Here is a 24,247-nt window from a genome sequence, read left to right on the forward strand (position 1 = left end):
ACCTGACCGGCTTAGATCCGTGCCAACATTAGGAACAAATATTCAGCATCGGCCCATGAATACAATATCAAGAATAAAAATAAAGAAAAACAGATCGGGCCCATCAGGAATCATATCTCTCAACCGTTAAAAGGATGATTGGGCTCCGACTCTTTTAACTCTGAAATTCTGAATCAAGTCGAAGTTGGAATAGGGTTGTACTTATTAAGATTATAATATAAATAATTAAATATATATTTTTAATTTAAATATTTAAAATAAATAATCATTTTATATAATATCAGAATAAATGTCTTAAATTTCAACTCTTTATTCTACACTCTATCTTATTTAATTAAATATTTTATACATGTTGATCTAAAACAATGATCGATGAACTAAGGATCATAATACTCATTTAGCACGTGAGTTATGATCTAAAATAATAGGCATCGTTTCATTTTCCACGTGGACGTTCTTGAGCGATTTCTGCGCCAAGTCTCTTACGGATATCATTTTCCATCCTCAAGTTATCAGAAGATATGGAAAATAAAATAAACCGAAAAATTAAGTTAAGAAAGAGGCTGCCTCAAAACTCTCGAGTGCAGTCTCTAATGGCAAGAACAAAAACTAAATTCGAAGAAGGTGGACACTCCATGCGAAGCTTGAACGTGATGGTTCCATAATTCCATTGTCTTCATCCGAATAATGTTGATTATTTTACGTACACTTTCATAGTTTTGCTTCAAAGTACCGGCACTTTCCAGCCCCCTCCAATATCATGGAATTAAACAGTGAGATGTGTAAAAAGGCTCAAACGTCAACATGTGGAGCCCTTTTCTTGTTAGTTAATATTTTGGTAATTTTCTCTTCGTCTTCATCATAATCAATCATGTCACAATGTTATCTGTATACTTATGTGGTTTGTGAGGGGAAAAAAATACACTAGGCTATAAATTAGGTCCGGTCCAGCCCATCCAGATATCACTAAGGACAAAATAGGGAGATAAAAGAGGTATAAGAACTGTAAATGTCAGGAGGGATCAAGGAGAGTAAGTTAGACATGCCAAGGAGAGAAGTCATATCATGGCAGGGAGCTTCAGAGCAGGCAAAAAAGGAATTTGACACACGCAACAAATGAGTACATATATAAAGCATACAGCTAGATAAAAATAAATAGAATAATGAACGACTTCTACTTCTCGAGATGAGGGGGGGAACGAGCTCTCTCTTAATAAGATATTTTTCTTTAAGTAACCCCAAAAGGAAGACATCACCCTCAATAAGAAGAGTTTCAACCTTCTCTATGCAGTGAGATATGAGGATCCATGAGTGATTGTAAACTGATATATTATATTTAAAACTTCCCTCCCCAAACCCTGTGGACGTAGGCATATTGTCGAACTATGTAAATTTTGTGCCGTCTCTTTTTACTTTCACAACATTTATTTTCTATTCATTGTCATTAACGTACGACCCACTACCGTACAGTCGAACCAGAACACTACTAGGGACTTCAAATAATTCACATCGCGACACCAGGATTGTAGATTTGACCATACCTGCGAAACACGACATCAACATGGTACTTAATAACTATTGGAAAGTTCTTAAAGGTTAGATCAGCGCCATAATTAGATCATATTCATGAAATAAAAGAATCATTTTTTATTCAAATAACAAGAGTATTTTAGAAAGTACCTGTGTCTTCCCTGTTTTCTCCCATCCCAACTTATGAAGCTGAAGATTTTTTTTCCCTTTATTTACTCTTCCAAAACCCATTAATCATGCAAGGAAGGCACGTGGATAGCACCCTTTGTGCAATGTGTTTTGTCCCCGTTCCTTGGCATCAACGACGCCATACGAAGAAATCTACAGTGTCTGTACGCACGTGCAGCAGCAATTCTTATACCTATTTAAAAATAACTGCGTGAGTGTCGTTTATCCAAAGATCAGATCTGCATAATTATTCGGTTAATCCCAGAATCAGGAAAGGGAAATAAACTAACATGTTAAAAAATAGAACATTTTGTATTGTTTTTCCCCTTCAAAATGGACGGTGGTTGTTTGTCTTCTTCCGTTGGCACACGTCCACGTCGTCATCAAATTACCAAGAAAAAACCCAAAAAATGGTTGCATTTTTTAAGTTTATAAACATTATAGTAACGTGAGAAGTCAGGTGGACCTACATACTCAACATTAGACATGCAGTTTACAATATCCCATGAGTCACATTTGCATTGGATTCTTTAACAACCAAGTCGGATCTACTTATTTAGATATACTTAACGTGAGAATCGATGAAATTAGCCAATGAAGATGGACAAGAGAAAACAAGAAGAATGGATTCGGCTCCTCCCTCCCTCTTTTTGTCTGGCCAACGTTGAAATTGTCTATAGTGTTTTTTTTCTGTTATTTCACTGTTTTTCATCCATAACACCAAGAAGTGCTGATCTACTGCCTACTAGCCTCTTACGATCACCACATGCCATACCAGTAGACTCTCCAGCTATCGATATGTCAAAAGGTTGAAGAAAACTGCTCAAAAAAACCACGCATGAGCCTCACGCACAGCCACGTTAGTGGGCATTTGCGGGTGTCACGCATGGCACTACTAAGATTGGTGGCTTTGGATCTCTCAGATCTGATCACTGCTTTTTTCCTAAAATGGCGCGTGATCCACAAGTGCCATGTGGCGCTCTCGACCCCACGTGTTATTTTTGTGGAGTTCGTGATACCGAGATGTTGACCACACAGATCACTCATCCCAACGACCAATGCTCAAAGTGTGTACAATATGCAATAAGTGTACAAAATAATATTCGCAACGGAGAAATGAAAAGGTCTTTCTTTATTAAGTACTAGAATTTGTTCAAAAATAGTAAAATAACTTTACAAGGATTATACAATCATCCGACAGATAAATTGAAGACAGGAAATAACATAAGAGAAACAAATCTCATAATGCTGAACAATATCTCAGCAATTCAGCGACCTCCGGTAGAGCTGATTCCTCGGGTTTATACTTGGGCTCTGTGTCAAACTCTACGGCACCATAAGACGGAACTGTAGGGTAAAATACCACAATGAGATTATGACATCTCAACAAGTAATTAATCAAAACAATATCCAGGAGATTTAAAACATATTAATAAATTTACGCGTCCCCATACGGACAATATTACAGAAAACGAAACCACATTCTTTTTTTCAAAAATACCCTTTTAATACTCACGCCTAAAATCCCATTTTGACCCAATCATAACCATTATTTTATTATGCATGCACCACGATCTCCCATATGGATCGTCCCGCACGCTCTGGCTCTCATCATCACACCACAGGTAACGTCCGTGCATGAGACTTCGTAACGAGCGATGCTCAGTTTCGCGCCGAGTTCGTACATAGCCAAGCATCCTCTAACCTCGCCAACCAAAAGGACACGAAATCGGTACAAGAGCGTTACCATCTCATCCGTTCCTATCGTCGTTCTGTGACAACTCAGGGGACGTCACGTCAGTCTGTTACGCTCCCGAGTGACCAGAGGAGCTCCACCGAGATAATGCTCTATCTCGGCTTGGGGTCGTGATACAAACACATCCACATATTCAGTCACTATCCAAACAGACATCATGATATCACATCACAATTTATTAAAGACGATAAATATGCATTACAACAGTTTATTGGAATACATTTAAATAACTCATTTACAATTTCTCAATAATTACAAAAATATAGTTTACAACCAACTACGCGCGTAATCCCGTCCTCCAATCCGGCCCAAGGCCCAATTCCAACAACTCGAATTAATAAATATAACCCAACACTTTAACGACCTAATGCCCAATTCCAATAGACCAACAAATCAACAGTTTACAAATGAAAATTATAACAATTATTTATTAAAACTGGAAAATTGCATACACACGAAGATGAGAAAAAATCTGGAATATCGTGCGAAAGAGACGTTGCTCAAGGTGGCGGCACAACAGCGGCACACGGCGGAGTAGTGCCAAAAATGGGTTTTATCTTACGGGTTGGCTAACTTTTACAAGTTGATAAACACGGTAGCTCACGGGGATGGTCAAAGAACCAAGGGAAAAACACTACAACCATTATACAACCTCTCGGATTCACCAACAAAACTCAAAATACCACAAGATGCGAAAGGCTTAAGCGAGAGAGAGAAGATGAGGATTTCAGAAGATTTTATTTGAGGAAATCCGTGGACTATAAATAGACCAAGAACGACAATGACAGGTGCCCGTGTGTCACACGGGTAGAAAAAGAGAAAACGGACGTGAAAGCCGTGGAGAAGATAAGCGATTTCGTGCGGACGAATGGCGCGACAGCTGACAGCGCAACACGGAACTCACTACCGGTCGACACGGAGCTGCTCACGGTGGAAGGAGGTGGCCACGTGGAGCGATGGCTTGCCAGCAAGCCTTCGGTGCTCATGCCGAGTGACACTGAAAAGAACAATGAAAGGATGAGGTGGAAAGTAAGGTGGTGGTGGCTAGTGATGAAGGAAGAAATTTTTCTGTGATGCCGAGCTATGATTGGTGGAAGAATTCGGCATGACAACAGCTATGTAGAAGAAAAAACCAGAAGGAGGAAGAAGAAGGAGGAAATGGTCGTGCGGTGCAAGGAAGAAACTTATGAAACCCCAAGGGGTTCACCTCAAACGGCGCCGTTTAGCAACAAAGAAGGGTTGGGTTTACACGCACGGGCTGGGCTTCGCATGGTGCACGGGTTAGGTTACGGGCTGGGCTTTAAAAATCGAATGGGCTAGGTTCAAATTAAAACACATGGCTGGGCACAAATCTCACGGGTTGGGTTTGTTTTGGGCTCACCAAACTCACACAACCACGGCCCACAATGAGAAACACACACACCCACAACCCAGTTAAAATAAAAACATAGTAATTAAAGAAGTCCAACCCATAAACACACACAAAATAAAAATAAAATTAACATAAATAAAATACCACAAATAAAATAACACAAACAACATAATTAAAATAACACATTTAATGGAAATATAAACACAAATAAAAATTAGAGATCTCACATGCCACCACAGTCAGTGTTGGTTTTATGTTGGTGTATTGATGCATCCTTCAGTTGCTACGTCTCTATATTCTTATTTTTCCTAACCGATGATCAAGATAAAGTGATCGTAAAATTTTTTTACAATCAGTCTAGACAAATAAGCTGTAACACACATCGTCTCACTATGACTTTTAGTTGTAATTTAATAGTCTATTTAAAAATCGTTTAAAACCAAATCTTATCTCCAAATTTTTTATTTTTATTTTTATTAGTGTTGTGTTTGTTTATTTTGAAATGATTGTGAGAGACTTTCATCTCCTTAAATTTCGTATCATGTAACCCTTAATTTAACTATGAAACTGCTTGCTTAGGGTGAAAAAAAGAAAAAAAAAAAAAAAAACTGCTTTCCGATTGTCTAAAATCCATTTGATTGGTGCAGTCCGCAGACCTCAGGCTAGCTGCTGTCCTCCATGACAACGCTTTCAAATAATTAATTATTGGCTGTTTAGTCTGTCTGTCATGGAACCCTCGAAGTATATTTGATTATCACTAACGTGGGATCCAAATATAGAATAGGCCATTATTATTTCGTGCTACATTTTCAGAAAGAAATATAAATGGTTACCAAAAAGTGAGGTCAATCTGTGGCCCTTTTCAATTGTTCATCCTCGCCATTTAGTGCAACATTTATTGGTTTTAATCATATTTAATTTTGCTGGTTGGAAAAAACAAAATGGTCCATTTTGTCTCGTAGGCAGAAGATAAATATTGAGTTGGGCAGAAATAATGGGGATGTCAGTGATGACAGGAGAACAGTGATGAATAGATGTTGGATTAGTTTGTTTTTAAAGATAAAATAATATGAATTGAGATTAAAATTAAAAAATTAAATAAAATATTATTAGAATATATTTTTTAATATTATTTTTATTTTAAAATTTTAAAATATTAAATTATTTATTTTATTTTATATAAAAATTAAAAAAAAATAATAATAAAATAAAATGAGGTGAAATAAAAACGCCGTAATTGGCATAATGTGATGTTTGATGTAGTCAAGTACGTCCTTTCTTGCTCGTTTGGGGTGCGTTCACAGGTGGCGTTCTTGGATATGTCCAAGTCCAACCATGTATTCATCGCAATTAATTGAGATGATATTTTATATGAAAAATCTATTCTATCATTTTTTTTATATATATTCTTACTATTTTACGTGATATTAGGAAATAAATTTATAAATAAAATATAATAAATATTTTTTAATATCACATTATAAAATAATAAAAAATAATAAAAATTATATATATTTATTTACAATAATAAAGCTATTTATTTTTGTATATAATAGTTAGATTATCCAATTATACGGTTCACTATTTTGTTAATTGATGTAGCTGGTTTAAATAGTAAGTTGATATGAAATGAAAGTTGAAAATTAAATAAAAAATTATTATAATATTATTTTTATTTTGAGATTTAAAAAATTTAAATTATTTATTATATTTTGTTTAGAAATTTAAAAAAATTGCAATGAGTAAATTTAGATAAGATGAGATGAATTGATATGATTTCACTATCCAAATCAGACCATAGCGCCACCAACATAGAAGATTGAAATTAATTGAAGGTATATATATTGTGTAAAGTTAATAGACATACCCGACATTTACAAGATTCTGTTAATTAAATTAAGGTTCATAGAAAAGATGACAACAAAAACATATCCCGCTAGGATTCTCAATGCAAATAATGTTCATTCGTAATATTGTAAATATTGTATTATATCATGGGAATGCCTCGGTCCATTTTAGATCTACTTATTCAATGTTTATAATTTCAAATTATAAATCAGATTGCATAAACATATCCAACTATTTAGTATACATGAAATTGTGAATTAAAATATAAAAAATTAAGAATAAAAAATGATAATAAGATTTAAATAAATAGATTAGGAAAATATTAAGAAAATAAGAGCACGATATTTTTGAAAAGAATAATATTATACGCACAATTCTCATCTTACTTTTATTCTATTATATAATATATGATACATTTATCACCATTATATAGTGAGATAAAAATAAAATAATAATGTGATATATAAAATTTTTTTTTTTAAAAAAGAAATTTACTATTCATCATCTTTACACATTACACTTATTTTTTTTTGAAAAATAATTCTTTAAAAATTAAAATAAAAAATAATGAATTTATTAAACAAAAATTTAATGAAATTTAATAAGTATGTTTATTTTATTTTATTTAAAAATTGTCTTCCCTCTTCCTCAATACGCCCCCAACAGCTTTATATGGTGGGCCCTCATCTTCAAAATAATCAGAGCCGGTATGAAAGAAAAACAGTAACATTGTACTTAGCTTCTCTCTCTCTCTCTCTCTCTCTCTCTCTCTCATTTCGCCCACCGCTTCAACCTCACTTCTACCTTTAGGGTTTCTATTCCTTACTGGGATCCTGATTCCTTCCCCATTCCTCAGATTTCATGAATAAAGTTCTGCCTCAATGTATAAGCTTAACCGGAGTTGATTCTGGTACTGTTCCGCTTTCCGATCTCACTCTTCTTGCACTGCTTTAATTCATTTCATTACATATATTCATGTATGTGTATGCATTTGTATAGGCAAGTTCTTAACAAATACATATACTGTGTTGGGACTTGTTCGAGGTTCCTTTGTCGAGATTTTGGTTTATGCAGATATTTTCAGAGTGTTTGTTTTTTCCTGGGCATGGATTAGCTTTGAATTTTCATTATCTGTCTAACCCATTTCTCCTTGATTTGGTTGAAGTTAATATCGATTAGTTTTCCGAGCGTTTCTGCTTTGATTTGACTCGTTAGGTTAGTGAATCCCGGATGTGATTCGTTTTAATCAAGCCTAACTGGCAAAAGCTAAAAGTTTGGCTGGTTTTTTGCTCCACGCTATTTCTGATCTATTTATTTGAGCGACCAATTGAATTCATCATCGGAAAATTTCGTAGGCGTCTTAAGTGCAAACGCGTCTACTGGCTTCTTCCTTTTCGTTGTTTTGCTTTTCTTTTCATTTTGTTTGCATTTATTTATGATTTGCTATTTTCGGAGCAGACTGCACGCCATATAAATTTTTGATTCGTGATTAGATCACCGGACTGACCAGATATTATTACTAAAGTATTCCTACTTCGTAAAAACCAAGATTGTATTTTCATTTAACATTTTGGTTAAAAACAAGTTATAGACGCTGCCTGGTTAGATTCAAGCGTCTCGGATCTGGTACTAGGACGAGGGTTCTGTAAATTTGATGGCCGCTTTTACGTGCCATCTCAATATTTTTTTTGTTGTGTAGCAGTGAAGGTTCTAAAAATGTGAGCAAACGGGTAATTAGTTTATTGATGGTGTATTGGAATTTCATGGTTGAATTCGAAATTAAACTACTTGAAAATGCTCGTGAAAGAGATGTTAATGTATGCCATCGATAAGTGCACCTTCTGTTATGGTCATCAACCAATCATATCTCTGTTTTTTTGTTTTATCATGTAGACTTTTTGTTAACTAATGTTATCTAAAACTCGGTTGTCATTTCAGGGTTTGGATGCCACTGTTGGAGCCAGTGAAAGAAGTGGACAGAATGGACCGGCTTTGAACTTTTGTGAAAAAAAGATTTACATGCAATGTGTTTTTAGGCAGCTGGCAATTTGTGTCTAAAATGCTTCAGGGACGAATATAATAAACTTAGAAAACTAAAATTACACGTTGTTTGGCACCACATCCAAACAGCTTGAGCAGAGTAACCCAGTAATGGGTTCATTTTCTGGTACTTGTGAAATTGTTGAAGCAGGGGAAGAGCTGAATTTCGCTCAACATTCTAGGAGATCTTATGACAAAGATCAGAAGCTTCATAAGCTAAAACTCGGATATAAAAATTCTCTTGAAGATGATATTAATCATCTTTTTGAGGCAATTAATCTTAAAGCTTCAACTAAGAGTGTAGTTCTTTCACAACACGAGGGATCGAGTCCTTTAAGGAAAATTCCCTTGAAACGACCAATTACGGTTGGAACGCCCCGTTCACCAGGAATGGGGAATTCAGAACCTGTGACTTTGAAGCAGGCATTAAGGGAGCTATGCCTTTATAAGGCATCAGAAACTGCTGCTATGAAACGGCTGTCAAAGTCAACCAGTTCTCCTGGAGTCTCGGAAGCCGGAAGGATAAAAACACTGTATGATGCTGTTGTAGTGGAAGCTTGTGGATCCGGTCTGTCCTTAGATGATGGTAAAGGGAGCGGGGTTGAAATATCAATCATGCCTGAAGAAACGAAATCCAATTCTTCTGGGAAGATGCCCGAGAATCTTCAAACGCAGACAATGAAGTCATCAAGCCAAGGTTCTCAGAATTCTCCTCGTTTTGCTGGTTTTACAACACAGAATAGTACTGGGAACATAGCAGTGCATAGTGGGATTATTTCTTCATTATGTAAATATGTGGGTCATGCACAAAAGATAGAGCTTGCAAAGAAAGAGAAGCATACATCTGCACCTTCCCCACCTTCTCCTAGTGCCAGTGGCCACCTATCAGAGCTGCCTGAAAAAGATCCTGCCTCGTCCAATATGACAAATAAAGCATCGGCACCAGATCTTGTACGGAAAGACAGGTTGAAAGTAGCACCTTCTTCTAGTTCACTTGTTGGCAATAGGGTAAGCAAGTTATCCAGGAATAACTCCCGCTCAGTCAAACCGGTTGTTAGAAACAAGAGTTCTGTTAAGAAGAAAATAAAGCAGAATCCAGGTTCTGCTGCCTGCACTTCCGGTTCATATAACAGTGTTAATAATGACTCGAATCCTGGTAAAATTCCAGTGGTTTGTGAGAGGTGCCAGTGCACTTTGAAGACTGAAAGTAAAGAGTTCATACCAGATTCTCTTATTTCCCACTCAACCAAATCTAATGATGAAGTAAACCCAAGTAATGGGAATTCTGTAGCAAGTAAGCCATGCATCGCTTCAAACAGCTGTAATAAAAGCAGAGCTGTTGTTATGAAAGTAAAGAAAAACATAAAATCAAAAGAGAAGGGAGAATTTTCCCAAAGTTCAAAAAGTAGCCAAGGTGAGTATAGTAGTAGTACAAGTATTAGTGATGAGAGTAATGTGAGTGGGTCTAATTGTGGAAACAGACCTCACATGTCAAAGGATGTGAGATGGGAAGCCATTCGTCACGTACAAATGCAGCATGGAGCCCTGGGTTTGATGCACCTAAATCTTTTAAAGAAGCTTGGTTGTGGAGACATTGGAACAGTATATCTTGCTGAGCTGATTGGTACAAGTTGCCTATTTGCTATAAAGGTCATGGACAATGAGTTTTTGGCTAGAAGGAAGAAGATGCCAAGGGCTCAAACCGAGAGAGAAATATTGAGGATGCTGGATCATCCGTTCCTTCCAACACTTTATGCCCAATTCACATCAGATAATCTATCATGCTTGGTTATGGAGTATTGTCCAGGTGGAGATCTTCACGTCCTTCGGCAGAAACAGCTTGGCAGGAGCTTTCCTGAACCAGCTGCAAGGTAGAATACTCGAATGATGGGTCCACTTAAACTTTGTTTGCTTCTATTTTTTCCCCTCCAGACATCACACACAATCAAGCTCTGAATTTAAAATGAGATATTTCCAAGAAACAATAATTAAGCTAACATATTTTAACTCATTATACATAGGCTAGTTGATATGTGTATTTACTGGATTATGAGTCTTTTTCAATTTACAATTTGGTAACTCTTGGAATATATGTGTAACGCCCCAATGGAAAGCCTAACTCACATGACCTATACTCTAAAAGTACTAGTCAATGATACAATTGCAACCACATTGGAACCATTATAAAAAGCGAGAACTTCTCATTCCCAAGCATTGTGGGATCTCATATACCATCTACCGTTACACATCATATGGGGTATCATAATTTTCCCTCTTAAATTTCTGACGTTCTCGTTGGGCTAGTCTATTGTAGGTGGCATGGCTCAAGTCCCACATTTCTGGTTGGGATAAACTTTGATACCATTTGTAATGTCTCAATGAAAGGTCCAAGTCACATGACCTATACTCCAAAAGGACTAGTCAATGATACAATTGGAGCCCCATTAGAACTATTATAAAGAGCAAGAACTTCTCATTCCCAAGCAATATGAGATCTCATACACTACCTACCCTTACATATCATATGGGGTATCACAATCTGATATGTGAATTAGTTATTGAGTACACTATTTTACGCTAGGTGGATTCTCTTACATGCTTAAAGTTCTTCATATCCTTATTTTTCGGTTAATTTGAAGTTAATGAAGCAACAATGATACTCATTTGGTGATCGATATTCACCTGTTTATATTATCACTCATTCCATGCACATTTGTTGATTCAGTATGGTAAAATTATTTAAACGGTTGCTGCTTCCTGTGCACTTTTCTATTTTAGTGTTTCTCTAGCCAATCCAACATGGATGCATCTGTGTCTGTCCGTCTCTCTCTCTCTCTCTCTCTCTCTCTGTTTTTTTTAATTGGTAAGTCACATGTGTGTCCAATGGATCTGGAACCCACTTCTTTGGGGAAAGGGAAGAAGTACCATTTGATTTGGAGCTGACTAGCACTAAACCGAGCCATTTTAGATTCAAAGGAAAATATGTCGTGCCTCCACCTTCAGCTGACAATATGTCCCTCTGCCATGTTGCATCTTGCTGACTTGCTTCTTCACTGCCACGTTGAAATTAAGCAGCATTATTGCTAGTGCTCTGAGATACTAAGATGCTCACTGCCACCAAGAGCACCTGCATCTAAATTAACTCAGCACCTTCTGACCCATCTATGAAACCGCTTAATTCTGCATTCTCCACCTTTAGCCATACTTGGCAGGATCTAATGGCCACTAATTCAGTAAGAATGTTTTGCTTATCAATGTCCACTGTTCACCAAATTATGTCTTTACCTATGATATGACTGCTTTTATGAATTGCTTCGACATCTGCTTCATCTGAAAATAGAAAGAAACCCTAAATTCTAGTGACACATTAATTTGTGTTAGATGCTAACTTCTGCCCCGCATCCTTATCATGAATGCTCGGCATGCAGAGCAGCTCTGAAGAGTTTCGATAGCTGTGCATATCAATTGGGCAACTGCATATCGAGTTTGGGTCCTCTGAGCCTCTATTTCTGAAGTATATTTGCATCTGTTTTGTTCGTGAGCATTGATGCTAGGATTTTATCTTAGCAAAATTAGGCCAAATGGAGACTTTCTAATAACTTTTCTTATTAGGATGTGTTTGGATAGTGAGATGAATTTTTTGGTTTTGGATGTAAGTATAAAATATTACTTTTTAATATTATTATTGTGTTGGCCATCTACATCCTTGAAAACTAATTTGAAGTTCCTCTGTAATTTCAGGTTTTATGTTGCTGAAGTCCTGCTTGCTTTGGAGTACTTGCACATGCTTGGCGTTGTGTACCGGGATTTGAAACCAGAGAACATTCTTGTTAGGGAAGATGGTCACATTATGCTCACGGATTTTGACCTCTCACTCAGATGTACTGTGAGCCCTACTCTCCTGAAATCATCTTCATCAAATGCAGATCCTGTAAGGATGTCCGGTCCATGTACAGGTTCTAGTTGCGTTGAGCCTTTCTGCATCGAACCATCCTGTCAAGTCCCATGCTTCAGTCCTAGTTTTTTACCTGCTGCTGCAAAAGAAAGGAAGTTAAAAGTTGATCTTGCTGCCCGGATCAGATCATTGCCACAGCTTGTGGCTGAGCCTACCGATGCACGATCCAATTCCTTTGTTGGCACCCACGAATACTTGGCCCCTGAAATCATCAAAGGAGAGGGTCATGGAGCTGCAGTTGATTGGTGGACATTTGGTATCTTTCTTTATGAGCTTCTTTATGGAAAAACACCTTTTAAAGGTTGTAATAATGAAGAGACATTAGCCAATATAGTGTTGGAGAGTCTCAAGTTTCCCGACAGCCCACTCGTCAGTTCCCATGCAAGAGATCTTATCAGAGGGCTGTTGGTAAAGGAGCCCGAGAATCGGCTGGGATTCGAGAAAGGTGCTGCTGAGATTAAGCAGCACCCGTTCTTTGAAGGCCTGAGCTGGGCATTGATACGCTGCACCATACCACCAGAGCTACCCGAGTCTTGCGAATTTGGATTTCCAAACACTTCTCCCCACGAAACAAAGAGCAAGTATTTGGGCTCCAAAGCTACTGAAGAGCACTGGGAGTTTGACTTGTTCTAGAGAAAAGCACCTGCTTTGGGGAAGAGAGGCTATGTGGGTTAGGTCAGTTCTTTATTCTCAACTCTCCTCCTTGTTGTACCTAGTCTGTTGCGTAAATGTAAATGTGCTGGTATATACTTGGGTAAAAGCTTGTCGGTTAAGGTAGAGAAAGTTGTAGCTGAGGATTTGATATACGTACGATGTCGTTCTCCGTCCAAACTCACGGAAATGTCGACACCATTAGACACTCTAATATCAACCGATCGAATGTCAACATTGAATAGACATTCATATTCGCAGCGAATACCTTCAGATGTCAATTTAGTTGCGTGAATTTCATGGATATGAGATCCTTAACATTCGTTAAAGTGAAATGTTGGGAGACATGTTTGGCAAGGAAGTGAAGATTTGAGTTTCTTCTTAGAATTGGTTAAAGAGTAAAATCCGGATGTCCATGACGTGTAACTCTTATAATGTTTAACGTCATCTTATGAATTTTCCAGAGAATATTTAGGATCACCTAGACTTTTAAACCTTAAATTCTAGGATGAAATTCTGAAAAGAGCAGAAAAATGCAGTTGACCTCCAATTTTAGCCTAACACTTACGCTAAAAAAAAAAAAAAAAAAAAAAAAAAAAAAAAAAAAAAAAAAAAAAAAAAAAAAAACAAAACAAAACAAAAAGAAAGATGCAATGATGATGTTGAAAAATGGATACATGAAAAACCTGTTACAAAAACTTTTACGAAGTGTTTGCAGTTGACTCATCCAAAAACTAATGCACTTCACCAGTTTTTAAGGCCGACCAAACTATTGTCGGTTGCACCACGGGATAAGATTAAGAACCATATTGGTGTAAAAGGAATATTGGTCATAATCACAACCCTTATCATCATCGATGACGTCAATTTTGCCGTTGAAATTGACCATGATGTTCAAATTGGTAGTGCCTATGCCTTTACCAAATCCTCTTGATGTTTCATGCTTGAAATTTCGACACTTTGAACCAAGACTCTCTCTCTCTTGGGCATTTTCCACTTTTCAAATAAAACCATAGCTGAAATTCAGATATTATTATAGTTATACAAGTCACAAAGAAGTTTCATTAAAACAAACTTATAAATTATATAGATTTTTTTTATGAAATATTTTTATGATTAAAATATTTTTTATAAAATAATATTGTTGTTTTATATATATATATTTTTTATTCGAAGATTTCTAACATTAGTTAAACAAATATTTATGTTTTAACTTGTGAAAGTTGTTCTAATAATTTCAGACCTCGACAGCCGAGATAACAATAATAGAGCACTAGCTTTATTTTTACAATACATTTCATTTTATCCGATGATTATAATTTTTTTAAATTTTATACTAATAATAATATTAAAAAAATATTTTTTAATAATATTTTTTTTAATTTTAAATTTTTATTTCAACCCGATTTAATTAGAAAATATAGCACCAAACTTTTTTTTTTTTAGAGAGAGAGAGAGAGAGCACCACCTGCTAAAGCAGTCCTGGAATGTTTCGTTCAATGATTCGCCACGTGGCTATATTCCGTTTACACACGGCTTCTTCAATTCTAAGCCAATGAATGATAAAAACCAGCCGTCCTATAAATATAAACAATTCCAAATATCTGGCCACTCCCATATTTCTGATACATAAATTTATCAAATTCTCTCTATTTGTCTAGCGCACAGCACAGAGCAAAAAAGCTTTCCCAATACTCATCAATGGCGGAGAAGAGCTTCAAGTACGTGATCCTTGGTGGCGGAGTCGCAGCCGTGAGTTTCTCGATCATCGACTCGTCTTTCATTTTCGTACTCAATTGTCAGATACTCTTGCTTGTCCTTCATACGGTTTCCTCGGTGCAAATTCCAGCGTTTTATATTTATATGAATTTTGGATCGCTTATTTTTATTTTTATTTTTCTGTTTTGTTCTCAAGCCTGTGGTTTTGGATTATGACTAATTTAACCTAACCGCGTGTTTGGTTTGTACTTTATACATATATGAATGAATTTTTCCCAATTGTATTTTATTTTTCTTTGCTTTTTCGGTCAACGCTATGCGTTCTAGTGGTTCGTAGGAGAGATGTATTTTTAAGAAAGAGAGGTTAAATTAATAGCGCTACCATTGATGGAAAATGAAGTAAAAGGGAAGACTTGGTCTTCGTTGTCTGTCGGTCGGTAATCTACAAATTGAAAAATTGGTGTTGGTTGTAATAATTTAGGCTTCCATTAATTTTTGTTTTCTTTTTCTGAATTATGCATTGTTGACATAATAGGGATATGCAGCTAGGGAGTTTGCTAAACATGGGCTTAAGCCAGGCGAGCTGGCGATCATTTCCAAAGAGGCGGTACGCATTCCTATACCTTTGATACTCAAGTAATTTATAAACTTGTGGTTGGATGTTTCCTGATTTATGCTTGCTTATGTTTCCAGGTGGCTCCTTATGAGCGTCCAACACTCAGCAAGGGTTATCTTTTTCCCGAGTGTAAGTAGCATTGTCTATGTGCTTAATTTGTTTAAGCTGAATCAAAGTTTGAGTATTGCACTTATGAGCGTCCAGCACTTAGCAAGGTAAATTTCCAATTTTGCAGCTCCACCAAGACTCCCGGGGTTCCATGTGTGCGTTGGGAGTGGAGGAGAGAGATTGCTTCCCGAGTGGTACAAGGAGAAAGGTTTTGGCTCACCCCTTGTTTGAGAATTTTAATTTATTAATTCATGCGTCAAATGGAGAAAGGCCTAGGTAACATGTTGTCATGGAAACTCTACTGATGGTTGCAGGAATAGAATTGATCCTAAGTACAGAAATAGTTAAAGCAGATCTTGCTGCAAAAACCCTGATAAGCGCTTCTGGAGAAACTTTCAAGTATCAGATTCTAGTTATCGCAACTGGTTCAACTGTAAATACTCCTGATGTTTCCCGAAAAACCCCTTTTTTGCTTGCCTTCTCTATCTGCCAGAGTAATGGTTTTTGCTGCTTTGCAGGTTGTCAGGCTGACAGATTTTCGCGTACCAGGAGCTGATGCCAAAAATATCTTCTACTTGAGAGAAATTGATGATGCCGATAAGCTTGTAGAAGTTATTAAAGCAAAGAAGAATGCAAAGGTCGTGGTTGTTGGAGGAGGATACATTGGCATTGAGCTTAGTGCAGCTTTGAGAATCAACAATTTTGATGTCAGCATGCTTGTTCCTGAAAGTTGGTGCAGTATGTAGTGTTTAAAGCACTATCGTGTATAATTAATTGGACAATTCAATTGATTCATTGTTGGAATTCTTTTGCAGAGCATGTTTTCCTTATTAAAGCTGTGTTTTTTTGCAGTGTTTAGACTTTTCACTTCTGACATAGCTGATTTCTATGAGAGTTATTATGAAAAGAAAGGAATCAAAATTATTAAGGGATCAGTTGCTGCTGGGTTTACCGCAGATTCAAATGGAGAGGTGAGTACTCAATCATATACAGTCTAAATGTAGATCGCATTATCTATGAGACAAAGGTTCGTTGGCAATGTTTTCCCTATCATTCAGGTAAAGGAAGTCAAACTTAAAGATGGCAGGGTGGTAGAAGCTGATATTGTTGTTGTTGGCGTTGGTGCAAGGCCCCTTACGGGGTTATTCAAAGGTCAGGTTGTGGAGGAGAAAGGTGGGATCAAGGTTAGTGTGACTTCTGAGAGCCCTTGTTTTGGTAATCCTAGAATGGAATTTCCGATTAGAATCTCCATCTCAACATATAATGATTGCTGTAAGATGTTTCGTATAGCTGTTTAAATTTAGCTTATCTCACTAGTTATTTTATTGCAGACTGATGGATTCTTTAAAACAAGCGTTCCGGATGTATATGCTGTCGGTGACGTGGCTGCTTTCCCTTTGAAAATGTATAATGACGTGAGAAGAGTTGAACATGTTGACCATGCACGCAAATCTGCTGAGCAGGCTGTGAAGGTGTGTATCTTCCAAAATACTGTGCCGTTTTCATTTGAGCCCATTTCATCATCAAGTTGGGTTCCCATGCTCCTTACCCACACAATCCCCGTTTTGCATGAAGAAATGCATGCCACTTAGATCATAAAAAAAATTTCCAAACATTGGGGATGACTTCCAACTCTGTATTGTATTCGTTCTGTTAAATCTTCTCGCTCTCTTCAACTCTCGGTAATTCTGCACTTATGTGCATATGGTTATATAAAAGGATTTGTTGTCGTATTGTTTCTGCAGGCCATCAAGGCAAGTGAGGAGGGGAAGACAATTGAGGTGTACGACTACCTTCCATACTTCTATTCTCGAGAGTTTGATCTCTCATGGCAATTCTATGGTGACAATGTTGGTGAGACGGTGCTATTTGGGGACAACAATCCAGCATCCCCAAATCCAAAGTTCGGAACGTACTGGATCAAAGATGGGAAGATTTTTGGAGCTTTCCTGGAAGGTGGGAGTCCTGAAGAAAACAAGGCTATTGCCAAAGTTGCAAGGGTTCAACCTTCTATTGAGAGTCGTGATCTGCTAGCAAAAGAGGGCATTGCCTTCGCCTCTAAGATTTAATTATTAATGGTCTGATCTTTTTGGCATCGGTTTTCTTCGATTTATTATGTTAATTACATATGGTTTGGCTGTGTAAGTTATTGGGATATATGTGTAATGGTTCTGAATATATGGTATTGTATTGCGGGATGAATAAGGTAAAATGGATGTGTTGGCAATGGAATGGGGATGAATGCAGGTAATGTGTTTGTGAAAATGACAAAGAAGGCTTTTGGAAATAGAAATGATATTAGGGTTCTTTCCAAAGAATCCCTTAACCTCCTAGCAAGAGTCCAAATTCAGGAAAAAGGCAGTTTGCTTTTTGACATTGCAGTGCCTTCCTTTATATTCACGCAGGGATACAACATAAGCAAATAACATAAAGGCACGTGTAAAGGGAAATAACAAACTTCGGAATGAAATAACAACAAAGAAAGCAAGTAATGCTTCTAGATTCTTCAGTACCCAAGATGAAATGGTGCACTTTAGTTATCTTTCAGCTATACGTTTTTGTCCCTGACTCCTTGCTCGACGTTGTGTTTTGATGTTCTTCAGCTATGCGTTTTGAGTTGCTTGTTGAGTCCAAGTTCTGAACCTTCAGCTCTCGAGTTCAGTTCCTTCTGGCTTTCCACTTCTCTTCTTCTCACTTGCGAACCCTAACCCTCTGCCCTCCACCTCCTTGCCATCACAGAGGACCATACCAATGTGGTTACGTATGCAGATGTTCCTTTTTGTTGTTTTGACTTGACTGTTAATGTTTTTGTCCAAATTTGTAGTGCTAGTTAGTTTCTATAAATTTCCCTACAGTCGAAGGAGGAGGTCCAAATTGGTCCTCTAATGCTCGATAGGATTCTATAGATAACTTTTCTAGAAGTCGAAGGTCGACGCTAAGTATCATAGATAGGTCTGAAAATCGAACTGGTCGGTTCGGTTTTGGTCCAAAATCAAGATTGACTGATTGACCAGGTACTTTTATCCTTAAAAATCGGTTGAAATCGATAGGTGTAGAGGGGTGAAATCGGTCAGACCGGTTTGGGCCATTTTTTTGGACCTTTCTTCTTGCCCAATTCAACAATTCTTTGGGCTTTTTTTTTTCCCTCAATTCATTATCCAATATCTTTTTGAGTTTTTTTAGTTGATTTCAAATTCAAATTTACTGAATTTTTAAAACTCAATTTAAATAGTCAATTCATTTTAATTTTAATATCATTTGTAATTTTATACTATTACTAACTATATTACTTATTACTTGCTACATAATTAAAAAAAATAAAAATAACTTCACTATATGTTTAGTATTACATAATACATATTACAAAAAAAAGGCAATGTCTTAAGCATAGAAAAATGCAAGTAAACAACATAACATAAATAAATGAAAACAAATTTTCTTAAACATAGCAACATTATATATATATATATATATATATATATATATATATATATATAACATAGATAAATGACAACAAATTGGGAGTGATCTTCATGTTTGCTGCTTTAACCTTCAATAGTTATCACGTATAATTGTCCGCCCAACTCTATATACAAATATTAATAATAAGAATAAAACATCAAATATTAGTGAATTTGAATTATGAAAAATATTAAAATTAAATTACAATGAAAACAAATAAAACATTACTTGATTCTACTATAAAACTCTCACATTATTCATAGCCTCTCAGATTTCAATAGTTGCTGACGGACGTCTTAACCAATTTTGAGTACAAATAAGTGTCAATGGTTCTCGGAACCAACGAACTCCGAAAAGGATCAAGCAAATGATCTCCCCATACTAAATGCTGACTCGGACGAAACTGTGGAAACATGAATGGCTAAGAAGTCTCGTGCAATCCTTGCGAGTATAGGATAGTTAGGCTTATTAATTTTCTACCAAGTCAACAAATCAAACGATGGACTGAGTGCCTCAAAACCATCTGATAAATATTAATCTACTTCTGTTTCGGCAATAGTAGATCCCATGATGGAAGGTGCTTTATACCATTCGCAGAACCATTTGGTCTCACGTTTGCTATCGCCATCATTCATGATTCTACATGTCGGAGGGGGTTCATGTTCTTGGTTACTCGTGGTAGAACAAAATGTAGCATTATACTCCGCATACAAATCTACTAATACCTGTCTCACACTTGCCTCCAACTCCTCAGCACGAAACTCATCATGAACTTTCATCAGGTGGAAACTAAGAAGCCCTAACTTTTTTCGTGGATCAAGCACAACTACAATTAACACGAACAAGTTCATCCTGTCTAATGACTCCCAATACTTATCATATTTTGTTCTTATATTTATGGTCGTACTTCTCAAACAACTATTAGTACTCACGCTCAACATAATCAACTCATTTTGGAGATCACAAATCTCTAAAAAATTGGTGTTGGCTGTCACATTTAAAGACTCAGAAAATCTATTAGTGACATCATAAAACATTTCAAAAAACTTAACAAACACCCCATGTCTTCCACTCCCTAGCTTTAGGATGCCCTATGTGCCCAGGCCAAGGCTATCATCAAAGTAAGAGAGTATATTATAATCCTCATTTTCCATTGGCTTGAAAGTCTTCTTAAACTTCTCAGCCGCCTTCAACATCATATATGTTGAGTTCCATCGTATCTGTATATCAAGACACAACATTTTTTGTTTCTTACAATCAATTTTTTCTTTTTTTGCACATCTCTTTGTCTATCTTGCGGGGAATGAATGCACATATCTAACTGCATTTCTAGCCATTGTGATGGTGTCATTGTACTCCTTCAAACCGTCATTCACAATAAGATTCAATATATGAGCACAACATCTCATGTGCATATACTTACCCCCAACACATTTCCAGCCAAAAACTATTTCAAATATGAAATTACAGTATCATTTGAACTTGCATTATCAACAGTTATAGTAAATATTCTATCAATGCCCCAATCAAGTAAGCACAACTCAATATATCTCCCAAAAGTATCCCCTTGATAATTAGGGATTAAACAAAAATTAATGATTTATTTATGTAATTTGCAATCTTTATCAATGAAGTGTGCAGTTAGACACATATAATTCAAATTCTGTACCGATGTACATGTATTGGTCGTCAACGAAATCCTCATGCCACTATTTTTAAACACTTTTTTAAGTTTTTCCTTTTCTAATTCATACAATTTCATACAACTTCTTACAACTATGACATGACATGGCACTTTAAACCAAGGTTCAAGAGACCAACACACGTTCTTAAATCCCTGTTCTTTAACAACTCTAAATGGTATCTCATCGATAATAATCATCTCTGCAATCGCCAACCTCATAGTCTCTTCACTATATTTGTGGGTTACAAGACTCTTTAATATACTTCCATCACTTTCTTCAACCCCCTCCTCAGTTGTTGCCTCACCTGTCAATGTTTTTTGGTACCTATCTAAAAGCTCAAGTTTATGAGAATTTTTAGGACATGAAGGCAAATGGTTTTGCATTGTTAAAGTTCTGTTCCTCTTTGAGTGGCAAGCGTACGTCTTGTCACAATAATTACATTTGGCCTTTGGATCATCTACATGATGACAACCCTCCACCTTCGTAAAATGGTCCCATACAATTGATGGATTATTCCCTTTCCGTTTCTTAGGTAATGGACAAGTACTATAAGTAGGGGCACTAGGGGGTTTTGATGTTTGGGTCTCACGCAAATCATCTCCCAAGTTAATGGTTGGTTCATCTAAATCAACATCAGTCTAAATCGACAAAGAATCCATCTAATTTATAAAACAAAACATAAATGTTACAAACTTACATGTGTTATACATAGTGCATAACACAAATTGTAATTACAGAGTAACTAGTTTGTAACATGGCAAACATCACAAGTCTATGACTCTAATTTAGGTTTTAGTTCATTCGTTTTTCCTCAATTTATATCAAACTATTTTTACAATACATTTAGAATATCATAAACTAACAATAATAATTTTTTTAATTCAAAATAAATATTAAATCGAACATATTAAGAACACTCACAGTGGGGATTCGAGAATAGCTTTCGAATTACTGTTCATACTTCACAGTTCCAATAATTCGCTCCAAAAATTTAATGTATGTCGCTTTGTACATAGTCATGCACAAATAAATAATTTTAAATTAGTCTCAGATCTTCCCATATTTTGTATAAATCTCAAACATAGAGAAAGGATAACAATTTGATTAAATCCACGGTCCACCAACAATCACAAGGATCAGAAAAGCAACAAAGATGTTTAAAAGTTAAATGATAAAATTATGAATCAAACTTGAAAAAAAAGGCCACTAGACGGAAAGACGGAGGAGAGGGAAAGAGATGAGAGTGCTCACAGTTGCCGCTCGGTCACAAGATGTCAGATGGACTATGGAGGAATTGGGAGTCTGAGAGAGGATAGATCCATTGGCCGTGACATGGTAGCCGTGGGGTGTGGGGGTTCGTCAGCGGCTGAGATTGAATGGGAGGCTGAGAGAGGAGCGAGAGAGTCTGAGTGGAGACTTGGAGTTCGGCAGAAGAAGAAGGGGAGAAATCATGCGATTCTTAACCCTAGCCCAGAAATGACACGTCATTTCCTTTAATTGTTTTTATACAGTTTAAAACAAAACAACACTGTTTCATTTTGCTGACTAATTTTTTATTTTGGTGCATTAGAGTTTGAAAAAATTCATATTTTATTATGAAGTTGTAAAATGGTTGTGTAGTGATTATTAATTTATTGTTTATATGAAACATTATTTATAGTGAAAACGAGTATTTTCTAAAGAATTAAAGGAGTGATTCTACTCGTCCGCCTTTACACCCCACACCTGGTGCCACACAGCCGAAACAATCGAAAACTGCTGCTCATCCTACACAAGAATTTCACAGACACCAACAAGATTTACTCATAATTACCTGCTAGTCTATCAAAACGTCTTCTCAAGGCCTTCATCTTCCTGGAAATTACTAATGTCGTAAGAGTTGTCTTCCACTTCATCTTCTTGCTAGAAATAGTCCTCTCCGACTTCTTTTTTTTTTTTTTTTTTATAAGTATTTTTTTTTTAACAGAAAATGGCCCAACATCATAAGCCTTTCAAGGTTTCTACGATTGATCGCAGAAAAGATTCAAAGAACCTCAAACCAAACAAAGATTAAAAAAATACCTAAAATTAATGCATATAAAAAACGTAGTGTTGCTAGCCCTACTGTTATTTTCTCCTCCCTATATATCAACCCCTTCGTCATGCATGATCTTTCCCCTATTCCGAGATCTTCCTTTCTTGCTCCATCTATAGCTCTCTCTCTTATTCTGTTTGCTGGCCTGCCCGTCTCTCTTTCCCTCATGATCCTCTCCGACTTCTTCTTTCCAATGCTCTTCAAAGTTGTAAAGAACGTTCAACAAGTTTTATTGTTGATGTTGTTGTCCGATGGATTCTTGATGATGATGATGTTTAGCCATCTTCCCAGAAGAAGAAATTTGGGTTTGATTTCATTATAGTTAAGTAGAGAAATGAAATCATTAAATCGGGTGATGAGAAGATTTCTTCTAACATAATGGAAGCCCGGTTAGTTTTGCCTGGTTCCGATGTGATGTGAGCCATCAGTAAATTAAAAGCATTCATGGCCTTGGGGTCTCTAATTTCTTTCGCTTTCTTCCTTTGGATTTCAGGGAAAGAGAATAAAAAGAAGTTCAAAAAAATAAAAAACTAAACGATTAAAATAAGACAAGAATGTAGGCCAAAACTTCACACATCACTAGTTTATGTTGAAAAACATCGTCTCGTGGATATTGCATGCAATATGGTTCTTTAACAAATTAATGTGCTTGGTCAAATTAAGATCGAACACATGACAGACAAATTAACTTCTTGATGCTCTCATTTTCAAAAGCCCCGGCCCTACGTACGTACTTCCCATCTCACGCGTTGTATAGACTATAATAACATCACTTTATAAAGCCCTTCTCTATCTCTATCTTTCTGTGTGGATGAAGAGTCGAAGACAACGACCAAAGCATTAGCTGGTCACTTCCACGTACAAGGACTATCTAGGTCATGTTGTTGATCTATGACCAGTAGTAGTACATCAATACACAAAGACTACGTACTTAATTTGAAGGAGCAAGTCAATACTTTTCCAAAAAGTACTCGATGAAAACATTAAATCATTTAATTTCCCAAAAGCTAGCTAGGTTTCCTTTTTAAGCTTTTTCTTGGAAGTCAAGTCTTGCTTTCCGTAACTCCGTTCAGGGTTCATCCACATTAGATAAGCATTTAATTAGTTACTTCATTTTCGCAATAAGCAGCATTAATTTACTCACACTCCATTTACACGTCACACACACGTATACGGCCTAAAACTAATTAATTACTAATATCACTGCCATTATTCTTTTCATAATTATACGAATTACATATATAGACGTTTGAACATTTTATC

The 24,247-nt window shown here is 36.4% G+C and overlaps 2 protein-coding genes across 3 annotated transcripts; both read left to right on the forward strand.

Moving 5' to 3' along the window:
- The first annotated feature begins 7,373 nt into the window (after nt 1–7,373).
- LOC121268572 (serine/threonine-protein kinase D6PKL1-like) lies at nt 7,374–13,585 on the forward strand. Its single transcript, XM_041172898.1, has 3 exons — nt 7,374–7,584; nt 8,613–10,585; nt 12,456–13,585. Exons 2-3 carry the CDS (start codon nt 8,826–8,828, stop codon nt 13,300–13,302), a joined length of 2,607 nt encoding a protein of 868 aa, XP_041028832.1. The 5' UTR covers nt 7,374–7,584; nt 8,613–8,825; the 3' UTR covers nt 13,303–13,585.
- Nucleotides 13,586–14,948: 1,363 nt separating this feature from the next.
- On the forward strand, nt 14,949–18,028 carry LOC121268574 (monodehydroascorbate reductase, seedling isozyme-like). 2 transcript variants are annotated; one of them, XM_041172899.1, is made up of 10 exons: nt 14,949–15,072; nt 15,575–15,646; nt 15,733–15,784; nt 15,891–15,971; nt 16,078–16,196; nt 16,282–16,501; nt 16,616–16,734; nt 16,822–16,947; nt 17,095–17,235; nt 17,509–18,028. In XM_041172899.1, the coding sequence occupies exons 1-10, from the start codon at nt 15,022–15,024 to the stop codon at nt 17,830–17,832; spliced, it is 1,305 nt and encodes a 434-aa protein (XP_041028833.1). In that variant the 5' UTR covers nt 14,949–15,021; the 3' UTR covers nt 17,833–18,028. The 2 variants fall into 2 exon arrangements, with proteins under 2 accessions (XP_041028833.1, XP_041028834.1); XM_041172900.1 differs by having other exon boundaries at nt 16,282–16,492.
- The last annotated feature ends 6,219 nt before the right edge of the window (nt 18,029–24,247 follow it).

Source organism: Juglans microcarpa x Juglans regia, chromosome 5S (genome assembly GCF_004785595.1).
Source record: "Juglans microcarpa x Juglans regia isolate MS1-56 chromosome 5S, Jm3101_v1.0, whole genome shotgun sequence".
Taxonomy (NCBI): Eukaryota; Viridiplantae; Streptophyta; class Magnoliopsida; order Fagales; family Juglandaceae; genus Juglans; species Juglans microcarpa x Juglans regia.

Bases quoted from the DNA above. Each gene is read 5' to 3' on its own strand.
- LOC121268572 (XM_041172898.1), top strand. From the start codon at position 8,826: ATGGGTTCATTTTCTGGTACTTGTGAAATTGTTGAAGCAGGGGAAGAG. The intron at 10,586-12,455 runs GTAGAATACTCG...CTGTAATTTCAG, and splicing joins TTTCCTGAACCAGCTGCAAG to GTTTTATGTTGCTGAAGTCC.
- LOC121268574 (XM_041172899.1), top strand. From the start codon at position 15,022: ATGGCGGAGAAGAGCTTCAAGTACGTGATCCTTGGTGGCGGAGTCGCA. The intron at 15,972-16,077 runs GTTTTGGCTCAC...TGATGGTTGCAG, and splicing joins CGAGTGGTACAAGGAGAAAG to GAATAGAATTGATCCTAAGT. The intron at 16,502-16,615 runs GTATGTAGTGTT...GTTTTTTTGCAG, and splicing joins TGTTCCTGAAAGTTGGTGCA to TGTTTAGACTTTTCACTTCT.